Consider the following 14,173-nt stretch of genomic DNA (forward strand, 5'->3'; position numbering starts at 1 on the left):
GGGCACCACTGTAACACATCTTAATACCTAGCTCACAGGTATTTTAAGTTAACTGAACGGGGAAGACGAAAGAAGGACCACTGAGCTTGGTGGTGGCTGGACAGGCCACCAAGTGAAATTAGATTGCTTTTCCTATTTGTGTTTCTCACTCAGGACCGGATGAGCAAGGAATATTTGTTTCAGGAAGGGGGAGGAGTAGAAAGAAAGAAAAAAAAAAGTCCAAAGGTCCACGAACAAATCGCGGTTGGTCTCAAGCCTTGGAACCCTTCTGTCACTGCAGAGACAAGCTGAGTCAGCTGATCCAGGGCAGGCCCAGGGCGCAGCACATCTGAAACATAGCCAAGAGTCTTTTCTCTTAGGACTTGGCATTTCTGAATGCCTATGCCTTGGGCATCTTGTAGATTGGAGTTAAAATCTCTGACACTGAGTCCCATGATTGCTGAGCCAAAGAGCAGAGGGGATTTGGTGTTGATGAAGCTGGTAGTGAGGTGGGTGTGGAAGAATGACGATATCACCCATGTTTGGTCTGAAGCTAGAGGAACAAGTCCAGCCTATGGTCGTTCTTGTAACTCATCTTGGGAGAGAGAAGCCATAAGGTGGGATCCTCAGGAGACCTCTCTGATTCATCCACTCAGCGAGTATGTGTCGCATGCCTCCTGTGCGCTGGGCTCCCTTCATGTGTTACCTCATGGGATTATCTGAGAAGAGGCCCAGTCAGATGCTTGCATGGGGTGGGGGTGATAGCTGAAATGGTAGGTTTGTTTTGAATAATGAAAACTGTCTTTCCAGACCACAGGTATGAAAAATATGAAGGCTGAGTTCAAAATAAGCAATTGCAGAGCCTTGTCTGAGTTGCTCACGCTTCAAAGCTGATCGGGGATCCTGTGAGAAATGCACAGATTGGCCCTAACCTCAGAGATTCCGATTCTGTGAGGGATGGAGTTCACAGATCTGTGCTTTTAAAAACAAGAACCAGTGTGATTTTGATGGAGGCAGATGGTGGGCTAGCCCCCAGGATTCTAGAAATACATTTGTAGGGTCGTAGTTTTGGGTTGTGCAGGTCAGCTCCCTGGGAGATTTTGTCCCAACCCTACACACCCCCCATTTCCACCCTTTCTGCCCCGGTGAGCCTCTTTTACTTAGAAGAGTATTGTTTCTACCTGCTGATATGGGGAGGAAGCAGAAAATTTGAGAACCAGCTGTTCTAAATAAAACAATTTTAGGCAGAGTTCAGAGGGAGGGCTCTCAGAGGTTGCTTTTGTTTTCCTGTGAAGTTTTCAGGAGGAAGGACCCAAGGGTCCGTCCAGTAAGGCGGGCTGGCCTCATCTGAGAGCCTGCCCTACTCCGTCTCTTATACCTGCCTGGCCAGGAGATAGAGTAGTGGGAAGCAGACCTCAGTTCAGACCCTCCTCTAACTCTTCTCCACCGTGTGATCTTGACTGGAAACTCACAGATGGCTTAACCTTTCTGTGCTGTAGTTCACTCACAAATAACTGGTAGGGTGTTCACCTCATGCAGGCCGGCTGGGGCAGGTAATAGGGACGATGTCTACAAAACAAGGAAGGCTCCGAAGCAGGCTTCTCAAACTTGCCAAGCTTGTAAATCACTCTGAGGTCCTGAGAAAATGCTGATTTCAAGGCAGTAGGTATGGGGTGAGCCTGAGACTTTGCATTTCTGACAGACTCCCAAGTGAGGTCAGTGCTGACGGTCCACGGACCGCACTCTGAGTAGCAGGAATCTAAAAGGTGCTCTTCAGTGTTGCTGTGAACTGGTAGTGCAGTCAACTAAGTTAACAAACTGGCAATTCTTTTTTCAGCCCTAGAAATAGAAGACAGTCCTACCCCTTACCTAGCACTGAGGTCTGTGCATGCAGATGTGGGCATAGAACGCTTCTAGCCATAAATAATTTTCCCCTGGTTCCTTAAACTATTAATTGTCTCTGATAATATGAGATACTGAATAAGAGGGCATAGCAGGGGGATCGTCTACTCTGTGGGCTGAGAGAGGTTATCAAGATCAAGGCTTCAGATGTACAAAATATAGGTAGCCCTTAAAGGTCAGGAATTAGGGTTCCTTAAATCTCCTAGAGTTTACCCACGAAAGAAAAGCTTTTAGATAGAAAACAAAAGGAGAATGTCTTTCCCTCATCTGATAACACCAGCTTTAAAATTGTATCCAAGGCACCTGGAGGGGCTGTTAAAATGCAGATCACCTGGCCCCCGCCTGGAGTTACTAACTCAGTAGGTTGAGAGGGGCCTGGGAATATGCATGTTTCATGAATTCCCAGACGATACCGATGATCACACTTTGACTAGCTGACTTTAGGCTCCAAAGGCCTTCTCTGAGAGTCGTAAGCATGGAGAGCAATGGAAGCCTGTGTCGCTTCTTCCTTCGCATGCTAACCCTTCCGATCACAGTGGCGTTGCCTGGAATGGGAGTGTTTAAGTGGGGCTGGCGGTTACAGCGTGAACAGGAGATTCACCTGTCTTCAGGTATCTGAAGGCTCTCTGAGGGTTAGGAAAGATGTGATTTGTGGCTCCTACATGTTGCAGTTCCCAGCACAGCAGGGTCCTGCGGGTTCTCTAATCTGGGTGGCTGGCTAATCACCGGAGGGGGTATTTAAAAATAGAGCCTCCCCAGGGTGCATCCTGAGAGATTTGGGTGAGCAGCCAGGTGCGGGACTCCCTGCGTGGAGAAGAGCGAAGCACCAGATGGGCATTCGGAGCTTCTCTCCTTTTTAATGATTTTCAGATTCAGCTCTAATGATCACTCAGCAAGCAAATGATTCCCTGGCAGGAAATTGGACTCTTTGTGGAGTCCATTTCCTCGCTAGATTCCCTAAAGTTATAGTCAATACATTCCGGCTGCATTTTCCAAAGTGCTTCATTTCCCATCCAAGGATGGCTTCCAGCCAAGACCATCTGGCCAAGGGGATTCATCTGGGGTGAAGGCCCTCATTAGGAATAGCACACTGTCCATGGTCGGAACCGATAAAAGCCCTAATGATCAAATCCCAAAGAGAACACTTCTCAGGCAAACTCAAAGTGAGGTTAAAATTGAGGCAATTATTTAGATAATCAGCTGCAAGGAGGAGTCCGACCCCCCCCCCCCCAATTTGTGTGTCATACATGGACTGGGGAGTGCCGTCTTCCCTGGCGTTTCCTGGTTCACCAGCAGAGGCTTGGTGAGTGTCAGGGAGCACCGTGCTCAGTGTCAGCTGAGCTTTATAAAGGCGACTCTGGGAGGTGCCGGGTGGCTCAGTCGGTTGAGGGCTTGATTCTTGATTTTGGCTCAGGTCATGACCTCACAGTTCGTGAGTTGAGCCCTGTATCAGGCTCTGCGCTGACATTGCGGAGGCTGGTTGGGATTCTCTCTCTCTCTGTCTCTCTGTCTCTCTGTCTCTCTCAAATAAACTTAATAAAACAATTTTTTTAAAGGTGACTTGGGTACAGTCTCTGTTCTTTATGTTATCTGCTATCAGGGAAAGGCAGACACTTAACCGTCTACTGTAAAGCAGAACCCCAAGAACAGCACATCTCTTTTTTTTTCTTTAAGATTTTTGAAAGTTTATTTATTTTGAGATAGAGCGTGCAAGCATGAGCTGGGGAGGGGCAGAGAGAGAGACCGAATCCCAAGCAGGCTCTGCCCACTGTCACCACAGAGTGCAGTGTGGGGCTTGATCTCATGAACCGTGAGATCATGACCTGAGCCGAAATCAAGAGTAGGATGCTTAACCAGTGGAGCCACCAGGCGCCCCTGCTCTTCTTTTTTTTTCTTTAAGTTTATTTATTTTGAGAGAGAACGGCACGTATCTAAAGTAGACCTCCTGCCATGCTTCCTCCCTTGCCCAGGGAGGGATGCTCATCTTCCCTCTTAAAGCTAAGCAGCGTGAGGCCCGCCCAGGAGGGGCCAGGAATGCAGCTCTCTGCAGCTGAGGTGCTCCTGCAGAGGGCTGGCAGCTGACAGCTGTTTGCCCACAGCACTGCCTGCCTCTGGGGCAGAGGCTTGTGAGGGTCTGGCCAGCTGCAGTTCTCCAACCTTCGCAGGGATCAGAATCACCTGCAGGGCGGGCTCGTTAACAACAGGTCACCGGGCCTCACTCGCCTTTCTGATCCAGTTGGTCTAGGATCAGACCCTGGCCGGAGGCTTTCTAACAAACTCCCAGGTGATGTTGAAGCTCCTGGGCCCCGGGCAGTACTTTAGGAACCACAGGGATAGCAGCTATCAGCATGGCCATCACAACTTACCCAGAGGACACATGGAGGGTGACTGAATGACAGAGAGGCAGGAAGACTTCACGGCTCTGCTGGTGACCCAGGTGAGAGAAGATGGGGCTCTGAAACAGGCCACGGCCATGGGACTAGAGAACAAAAAGAGGGAGCTCCGGACCCATGAGGCGGTGGAATCAGTGGGCCAGGCCGGAGGAGGAGAGGGACGAGTCAGAGCAGCTCTAAGGATGGAAATACCAGGAACTGAGATAGACATGGGGGGAGGGGAACGGCAGGTCCCTTTGTGACCCCGTTGGGCTTGTGGTTCTGTGGAGACATTCAGGTAGAAATGTTAAAAAGGTTGTCGAAATGCCGTTCACACCTTGGGAGAGAAATCTGAGCCGCAGGTACAGGTTTGGGGGCCTTCGGGACAGAGGTGTAAGCGGAAGCAGTGGAGGGAAGTGAGGTTAGTTGAGGACAGCTCACGGGAGAGGGGGTGGAGAGGCGCCCAGGGGAGCCAGAAGACTCACTTTGCAGGGCCGGACACAGAAACGGGTGACTGGCATGCTCCGCCTTGCATGACACACGGTGTCCCCCCAGAAGGGGCGGAATCCGATGCTGGAGCATCTCACAAACGAAACCCAAATATGACAAACGCTGGGGCCCCCTCAAAGGAACCGTCGTCAAGAGGCTGGCTTGCGACTGAGGCGTGAGTTCGAGGAGCTGGTCCACCTCTTTGGGAGCACGTAGTTTGTTAACCCTTCATTTACTTGGCCGGTGCGGTTGTCTTTTGCCTTGGTGATCAACTCCCTCTGTGGTTCCCATGCCATTTTGGAGGAGCCGCGCAAGCGAAAAGAAGCACAGCCTATAAACACACGTGGAGTGTCAGAGCCACGACAGCAGGGCTTTCTTCTCGGAAGAGCATCAAAGCGAACATATGGTGGTTCTAGATGGGGGGAGGGGGGGCGGCTTTTCCACCTGTGAGCTAGGCTCGGGGGAGAAAAGACCCCCACGTGTTCCTCTTCCTTCCTCCACGTTTGGTATCTAGACCCTCCTGGGACCTTGAAACCACCGGTTTTACAAGGATCGAAAGGATTCTGACAGCTTGTTTTGAGCTATCTGTGCTAGAATGCTACAAAGCAAATTGATGATTATGAACTGAGAGCCCCCCCCCCCAGGTGATAACTGTGCGTTTATAGGTAGTTTGCTTTTTAATTTGTGGGGCTTTTTTAGTCCTCTGCGTCTTCACGAACCCTAAGAACAGAGATGAAGTCCAACAAGCCTCTGAATAAGGCTGATGAGTCGGGCTCAGGCATCTCCTGGCTCCTCCGGCTGCCCCCAGCTGGGTGTGCTTTCGGTACGAACACACACCAACTTGTGCTCTGTCTTTGCAGTTCTGTACGGAGCTAAACCAGCCTCTCCTGCCCAACATCCGCAAGTGGAAGCAGCCCCGGGGATGCTGGAAGGCCGTTGTCGCCGAGATGCCCTCCACGCCGCTCCAGAAGGTACCTTCGTCTGCAAAACTTGGATTTTATCTCCGTTTTGTGGACACCTTTCTTTTCCCTAATCACAGACATTTGAAACTTTCCTTTGCCAACATCCCTGGTGCAATTTTGTGTTGCTGCACATTTCTTAGCTCTTTGCTATTCGTTGCAAAATGCCCTGGTTCTTGCTTCATGTTTCGATCGGGAATGGACGGCTGCCCAGGCGGAAACGGGGGTTTGGGGTGTTGGGAGGAGAGGAGAAATCCTGTCTGGAGCCAAGGCTGCAAATGGGGTATTTCTGTCCTTTGTCCTCTTAATCCTGTCGCCACAGTTCTATCCTCTGCCAAGTTTGTGGAGAGCCCATTGTTCATTGACTGAAAACTTCAAATTCACTTAATTCATAGGCAAAGCATTTGCTTTTGGTGGTAGAAATTGTGCACATGGAAATGTTCTGTGGACATTTTGAGCAGATTTTAATTTTGAGTCTTCTTTCGTTGGTATTTCCCCTGTGGCTGTGGGTAAATCACTGTAAGGATATGTTTTCACTCTGACAGATCTATTCAAGACTGAGGTTTTTACTCATTTGGAATGTTTGATATTAGTGGGGTTTTAGATTTTAAAATAGAGTTCTGGTAGCTAATCTTGAGTTGGAAATTGTGTCATCACATAGTTTTTCTATAAATGCAGATGTTGTATTTCTTTCTCTCTAGTATATCCAACATGTTTATAAACACACAAATAGCATTTATGTGAGGGATATTGAGATTTGGAACTTTTAAGTTATAAATATATACTGGCTTAAAGTTATCTGGTTAATTATTGACCATAAGCTCTCTTTTTTAGCCACGACTTAAAAAGGTGATATAAATCTTATTTCTCTGGGATTTATGTTTTGGAGTGTAAATTGTTACTGTAGGCGATGGCCAGTGTACTTTCCCCATAGGCTGGAAATTAAGCCAACTTGGAACGTGTCTAGTCTTTCCCTTTGTAGCCCATGGTTGTTCCTACTCAGTCTACATAGAAATAACACTACCACTTTGCCTTTTTCTTTAATGTTATTTATTTTGAGAGAGAGCAAGAGAGTAAGCATGAGTGGGTGAGGGGCAGAGAGAGGGAGAGCGAGAATCCCAAGCAGGCTCCACACTGTCCGCACGGAGCCTGATGTGGGACTTGAAATCGTGAAACCGTGGGATCACTACCTGAGCCGAAACTAAGAGTCAGCCGCTTAAGCGACTGAGCCACCCAGGCGCAACCCCCCTTGCCCCGCCCACACCTTGCCTTTTTTAAAAAAATAGTATCTTTTAGGTGGGTTCATTAGGATCTTATAGTCCATTTAACACTCTTTATTTGTCCACTGAAAAATTAGAAAGGTTACTACTGCATGCCAGGCACTTTGCTACACGCCAGATAGACATCGGTAAGAAAAACAGACCCGGTGACGCAGCCCTGCCTGTTTTCACTCATTGTGAGCCCAGGGCAGGGATTCAACCTGAGCTGATGGAGCCCCTCCCTCCGGGAGCTCACAGCCTGTTGGAGGGACGAGGCAGGAAACCCTGCTCCAGCCTGGGGCATCAAGGCCATTGGAGAACAGTGTGCCGTTGCAAGGAGACCCGAGTTCAAGCCACTTAACCTTCTCAGCCTCCGTTCCTTCATTTCTAAAATGGGAGCAATAGCCCCTTCCTTAAGTCACTGGGTGGCTGTAGGATTCAAAAAGATAATGTGCATTGAAATGCTTTATTAACTGCACACAGGCCAGGGCCTGGCAGCGTCCACGTGAGGCGGCAGGCTGTGCCAGGCTGCAAGGCTGTGCCCACGCACTTGTTGCCGTGGAGGGTTGTGGGCCTCATGTGGACAAATCTTCTGGTCTCTCAAAAGATGCACATACCTGGATTTTAATGCGGCATTTACTGAATCTTAAATATGGGCAGATAACCTAAAAATTCTTTAAACACTGTTTGATAAATTGTATCTGTGAGTGGCACATGTTCGATCTCTAACCGAGATGGAGATGGGAGAGGGGTAGCTGCACCTGCCGTCTGCCCCATGCCTGCAGTGACGTCCACACGCCTCTCTTCAGTTCTCGGGTCCTTGCCCCACAGCTGGAGGGACAGCCGCACAAGAGAAATTGCTATCTGTAAAGACAAAACGACTTGCCCCAAAGTCCTCTAGCCGCCACCAGGTGGAGTCAGCCCGGAATCCCATTTGAGAGCTCTGGCTCTAACACCTGATCTCCCGTGGCCCGGCTTGGAGGCACAGCAGTTCTTCTGCAGGTGGGGCCTCCTGGGTCCCGGGGCTGGGAGACGCTCCCAGGAACACCCAGTCCTGCTGGGAACGTGGGTGAGCAGGTGTGAAGGGCTGCATTGAACAGGAAGGTGCCTACTGGGAGGGCCCCTCGGGCAGTGGGTTGTGCACACTGGGGAGCCACTGAAGGTTCTTCAGCAGAGCTGACCACCTGAATGGTACTTTAGGAAGTTTACTCTGGCACCACTGCTTGAGAAGCAGTAAAGGGGGGATAACCCTCCCAAACCAAAAGGGCAAATCCCGTTTTCCTCACTTTGTACCCAAGGAAACAGGTTTAGAAAAGTGGGGGGGCTCCCATAGTCCCGCAGCTGAGTGACACAGGTGGCCCTGAGATCCAGCTCTTCTGATTCTTAAGCTGGTGCTCTCTCCAGTGGGCGGGCAGGCCTATGGTTCTATAAATACCAAAGCATGCAGAACACAGTTCCCTGTTCGTTCCTTCCCTCCTCCTCAACACAAGTTGGTCTAGTTGAGGTGCTGAGCCCAGCAAGGCATGCGGCTGGGGTTCAGCCGATGTTGGGGACTCAGCAGAGGCCACTTAGGTTGTGCAGAGTCACTTCCTTTCTTTTCGCAATGAGCACCACCGGCCCCTCCAGCGATGCCACGGGTCCCGCTGCCAGTCTCGGGCGGCAGAGCCTCTAGATGCTGGAGTGAGGTGGGAGAGGAAGCTTTTCCTCTTTGCAGAAGGCCCCCAGGGATAGCAGTGAGAAGCTGGCAGATTCTGAAGCCGGAGATGGCAGCGTTTAGCACCAAGCCCTGGGACACTCCTGACACGACTCTCTGGCCCTCATGGGGCCCTGCACCGGGGCTGCAGACCTGTTCACCCGCAGAGGGCCCTTGACCACTTCTAAACCACTGTGACTCTTAGCACTGACCTCCATTCATCCAGCAAATACTGAGGATTTGCTAGGTGCTGATTGTTGTATGCAGCCACTAATTGGTAAGCAAAGCCTACCGCTGAGAGTCTTCTATTTGGTTCTCAGCATTGCTGCTTACCAGCTGTGGGATTTTAGGGAAGTTACTTGACCTCTCTGAGCAGCTGACCCCCTGCCTGGTAGACAGGGATATGAGTGTCTGTCATAGGGATGTGATGATTAAAAAGATAATTCTGTGCTTAGTTGGAGCCTCCCTTCACTTCACCCCCAAAGAGATAACAGCCTAGGCCCCTCTGGCTCCACATAAAACTCTGAAATTGGCAGCGTGGGATATTTGGGGCTGGGGGCAAGGAGGAACGTGCTGTGGCTTTGGGGGTGTGCTTTTGTTTCTGAAACAGTCCCTGTGCATGTGATCTCAGGACCCAGTGCAGAACCAACCAAATCTTCTCCTGGCTTCCCCTGCCTCTTCCCCCAGCGTGGGGCTGAATCCTGATTCAGACTGATAGCTGTTCCTCTCCCGCAGGGGGCTGGATTCTCTGGATTCCTGTGGGACTCTGCGGCCGGGGTGGAGCTGAGAGACGCCACCTCACAGGAAAGTTCACCTGGCAACGGGCATGGGAAGCCCACGGGTCCCAGCCCGTACCTTGCGAGGTTCAAGGTACCATTCCATGTTTCTGTGAAGGTCTACTTCTAAAAGCTGGGGGGTGGGGGTGGGGGGTGGGGGTAGGGGGTCCCTTTCTAAACTGAGATCCAGAGCGGCCTCTTCTTTTTGTCTTGATTTCATTCTCTTTGAGGGTCAGGTCAGCATGTCCTCCTAGGGTTCCCTTGGCCGGTGAACTTGTCCAGAACAGGAATGAGAGGGATTGGGGGTGGGGGGCGGGGGGCGGGGGGCGGGGGGCGGTGAGGACTCTAGCTCTGATAACTCTGGCATCTGGGCACAGAAGATCAAATGGCTGGCTCCCAAACCTAACGTGTGTCAGAATCACCTGGGGGGCTTGTCTTAAAATCAGGGATTCCTGGACCGTACCCCAAACACACAGAATTTCTGGGACAGGGCCCAGGACTGCCTATTTTTCAAAGGTACCTTCAGTGCTTCTTCATTCCTCTGGCATTTGGAGATCACTGGATTAGAGGACAGCAGAATGGGTTCTGAGGATATGCTTCTCCTTACCAGGAGGTGGAAGGGTGGGGTGGGAGGTTGGGGGTGGGGAGGGGAAGACCCTCAAGGGGTCATCTGAGTTTGGAGGGTTTCAAGAGGAGCTTCTGGGTTGTGGAGTCAGGGCAGCCCCACCACTGACCTCTCCAGATGAGCCCTTCCCTACGTGAGCATCGATAGGAGCAGGGGGACTGATCTGAGCTGTCTTTTTGATTGACCGGGATGCACCTGGGATACGTCATGAACAACAAACAGTCAGAAGCTGGGCATTAGGAGGAAAAAAGAAGCCAGCAGCCAAAATAGATCTCCCAGTTGGCACTCAATTGACCTTATCCCCATGGCACTTACCTGTGAAATCCAGGGTCAGGCAAGAGTGGTCCCTTGCCACAGAGCCTGCTGGGTGTTTGAGCACCCCCTGCCCCCCCCCCCCCCACTTCTGTGTGCTCCAGAGCAGTTCTGGAGCCTGAGAGTTGCCTCAAATCACAGCACGGTCTCTGGCGGCACGTGGCAGGGGCAGCCTCTGTGCTGGGAGCTGTGTTGGTTGCAGCCGGGATCTGGACCAGGCTCTGCCCCCGGCTGCAAAGTTGCTGGGGTTCTGTGTGCACACGCACGCCTGGGGGTGCCTGTGGTTGTGCTTAGGAGATTGATGTGCAAAATCTGCCAGTTACCCTCTTCAAAACCTCCTAGTGCCACCCTGGATTTCTGTTTTATGTAAAGTGGTCGCACTTGCTTTGACCTAGCAGGGCAACAGCCAGACCAACCGGTGTCTCCAATTTTGTTTATTTTTTTTTAACGTTTATTCATTTTTGAGAGATAGAGTGTGAGTAGGGGAGGGGCAGAGTGAGGGAGACACAGAATCTGGAGCAGGCTCCAGGTTCTCCTCCTAGGCAGGGTTTCCCTGCCTGTGGCCTTAAGGTGGTTTCTCTGTGGTCAGAGCCACAGCTGCAGAGGGCTCTCCAGGCTGGGTGGTGATGATGGTGAACTGGGGTCATGTCTGTAAGATGAAATGAAGTGAAGCCTTCACTTCGTGGGGGCTCCCCCTGCACCCCTGTCCTTCCTGGCAGTATTTAGCGTTTGTCACCACGACAAATGGAAGGGCAGGAGTGCCAAAACCCGAGCAGCTGAGCAAAGCTGCTGTGCCCAGGAGACCATCTCTGTGTGTTTCTGTCCCTGCCCACCACGACACCTGCCCTGGGGACCCAAGGCTGCGACGTATCCCGTGCTGCCAGGCTTCAGCTAGCTTTCCTGTTCCTTTGAAATCTGGTGAAAGTGAGCAGCAGGGCACAGTGGTCTCCAGAGAGAAGAGAACACAAAGGGGGCGGGTAGGTGGGATGTGTGTGGGGTGGGGAAGGAAGTGGGTCCCAGCGGTGAGTCCTGGCAGAGGGATCACGGTCTAGCCCTAGAGGGTAAGACCCCAGTCTTGCTTAACCACCAGCTGCGGGAACCACCGCCTCCCGTTTTGTGGTTGCTTACAAGGAAAAAACAAAAAACAAAACCTGACCTTTCCAGATGCACCTGGTTTTCCAGACCCTAAGTTGGAAAGGGGAGTGTGATGTCCTACAGGGGCCTCAAAAGAATCCAAGCGCGATCTGTCTTGCATTATCTCTTGGAGTGTGAGCTTGCCTTGTTTGTGTTTGCTGTTGTCAACATCGTGCAGGAAGCTGTTCCTAAGTCAGAAGCAACGAATACAGGAAATATGAGCATCTGAGCCTGTCCCTGTTGCTTTGTTTCTTCTTGCCTAGGTGGGAAGCAATGACTTGACCCTTGTGAACCTTCACCTGGCATCCATGATCCTCCCAGGGGGCGACAATCCAAGCAGGAATCACAGTGACAGCCACCGCTTGGCTACCTTTGCACAGACCTTGCAGGAAACCCTGAAAGGTAGGAGATTGTCTTTATCCTCGGCTGGGCCGACAGCTCCCACTTCTGCAGGGGGCAGGCAGGGGGCTGCCTCTTCGGAGCATCCCTCCGATCCCTTAGGCTGACAGGGCTGTCAGCAGCAGTGCATGCTGGGGGCACAGAAGACCGTCTGTCAGCCCCTGCATATCGTGGAGCCCAGCCACCCCTGTGCATGGTGACACCTCCGTCTCTGGGCCTACCATGCATGCTCCACACTGTCGGCTTTGGGGCTTTTCAGCCTCTCTTTGATGGAAAGGATTAAGGGGGAAAAAAGTGACGACACCCTCCCCCGTGACAAGTCCTCCTGCGTTCAGCTGCTGCTGTGGTGATGCCACCTGCAGATTGGCACGTGCTCGTCTTGTGAAGGAAAGACAGTTGGTGACTGGGAAAGTCCTGATTAGCACAAGGTAGATTTTTTTCTCCCTGCTGGGATGCAGATCAGCCCGGAGCTCTCAGAAAACCCACATTTCGTCTTGGCTCCTTCAGTCGCTGTAGGACCTCAGGGAAATCACCACACTACTTGTAGCCTGTCCAGTCAGGGACTGGCCAGCGCTCGCCTCAACAGGGGCGGCTGGGGAGGCGTGGTGGTGATCTGTGGCTGTACCGGGCACACAGTGAGGGCTCAGCGGACACGAGCTGACTCAAAACATACCAGAGGATTAAGAGAGCAGTGAAAAGAGCAGAGCTTCAGTAGGAAGTGGGCTCTCTGTTTCCAGGCTCTGCCCCAGCAATACAGAAATTTTCCCGTGTGCACGTTGACCGGAAGGAAGAGTTAACGCTGCTGTAAAGACTGGGCTTTTTGGCTGGACTTTTCAGAGCCCTGCCCTTCTCTAGGTGGGCGTTTACAGCCGGAGGCCCAGAATTGTCTTAACGTGTTCTTGAGTTTTCACCAATAGTCTCTAGTTTTCTAAGCCTTGTCCATGTTAGATTGGCCCCTCACAGGGGTGACTCGTGAGAATTCGGCTATAAAAATAATTTGGTCAAATTAGAGCTTTACATTTTAAAAAGACTTTTTGATTGTAGTAAAACATACGTAACAGACACTTACCATTTACCGTTTTTTTTAAGCGTTTGGTGGCAGTACGTACATTTACATGGTTTTACAACCATGATGTCCCTCCGTCTGCAAGACTTCTTCATCTTCCCAAACCAAAACTCTGTGCCCGTTCAACATGAGCTCCCCACCGCCTCCTTCCCCAGCCCCCAGCAGCCACCCTTCTACTTTCTGTCTCTATGAATTGGAGCACTCTAGGTACCTCGTACAAATGGAGTCATGCGGTATTTGTCCTCTCGTGGCTGGCTAACTTCACTTACATCGTGTCTTTATGGTTCATCCATGTTGTAGTATGTGTCACAATTTCCTTCCATTTTGGGCGCCTGGGTGGCTCGGTCATTAGGCATCTGACTTTGGCTCGGGTCATGATCTCACTGTTCGTGAGTTTGGGCCCCACATGAGGTGAGTGTGAGCCCCGCTTCAGGCGAGCCCCTGATAGAAGCTTCTCTATCTCTTTCTCTCTCTCTCTCTTTCTGCCCCTTGCTCACATGCACATGCTCTCTCTTTGTCTCTCTCTCTCTCTCTCTCAAAAAAAATTCCTTCCTTTTTAAGGCCAAATACTATTCTGTTGTGTATATATACTGCATTTTGTTTATCCATTCATTGGTCGGTGAATACCTGGTTTCCATCTTTTGGCTGTTGTGAATAATGCTGCTGTGGATGTTGATAGGCAACTTACATTGTGAACCAGGATGTGCTGTGACTAGCATTCTACTTAAATCAGGGGTCTTCCGGCTAAAAAAAAAAAGTCACAAAGATGTCTAAGCTGAGATACTCCATCCAAGAAGCAGCTCTGTGGGAAATTGTTCACCCACAGCTTGTCTCTAGCCTATTAAAAAGATGACTTCATAGCATTTAAAATCTGTGGACGTTTCTGTTCTCGACCTCAAGCTTTTCCTTGTCTGTACACGGAAGCAGAAAAAAAAGATGCCAGTTCCTATCTTCTCTGATAACGTCTCACTGTTTTTTCTGACATCCAGAGTGCGGTCAGGTTTTCATTCCAAGTTGCCAAGGAACTGTTGACCCATAGCCCGGCTTGCCTTGACTTGTCCGGGTATGGACAGTGACTCATGTTCCCAGTGCCCTTGTGCTTATAACTAATATCCAGTTGTTAACTGGTGACACAGCAGACCCAAGGGTTCAGGAAGTTCTCGAGCGTGCCCAAGGTACAAGGGCAAATTGATTATTAGCAGAGGTGG

At 50.8% G+C, this 14,173-nt stretch overlaps 1 protein-coding gene across 7 annotated transcripts in view; it reads left to right on the forward strand.

Moving 5' to 3' along the window:
- EEPD1 (endonuclease/exonuclease/phosphatase family domain containing 1) overlaps positions 1–14,173 on the forward strand; it is a 240,787-nt gene that overhangs the window by 183,848 nt on the left and 42,766 nt on the right. For all 7 annotated transcript variants that reach the window (XR_014137313.1, XR_014137312.1, XR_013553043.2 and 4 more), the window contains 3 exons: positions 5,603–5,713; positions 9,389–9,523; positions 11,764–11,902. Coding sequence is in view for 4 of the 7 variants with exons in the window: in XM_078440574.2 (XP_078296700.1) it covers positions 5,603–5,713; positions 9,389–9,523; positions 11,764–11,902 (385 nt within the window). In the remaining 3 variants the exon portion in view is untranslated. The remainder of the gene's footprint in view (positions 1–5,602; positions 5,714–9,388; positions 9,524–11,763; positions 11,903–14,173) is intronic.

Source organism: Panthera onca, chromosome A2 (genome assembly GCF_046562875.1).
Source record: "Panthera onca isolate mPanOnc1 chromosome A2, mPanOnc1 haplotype 2, whole genome shotgun sequence".
In the NCBI taxonomy this organism is placed as follows: Eukaryota; Metazoa; Chordata; class Mammalia; order Carnivora; family Felidae; genus Panthera; species Panthera onca.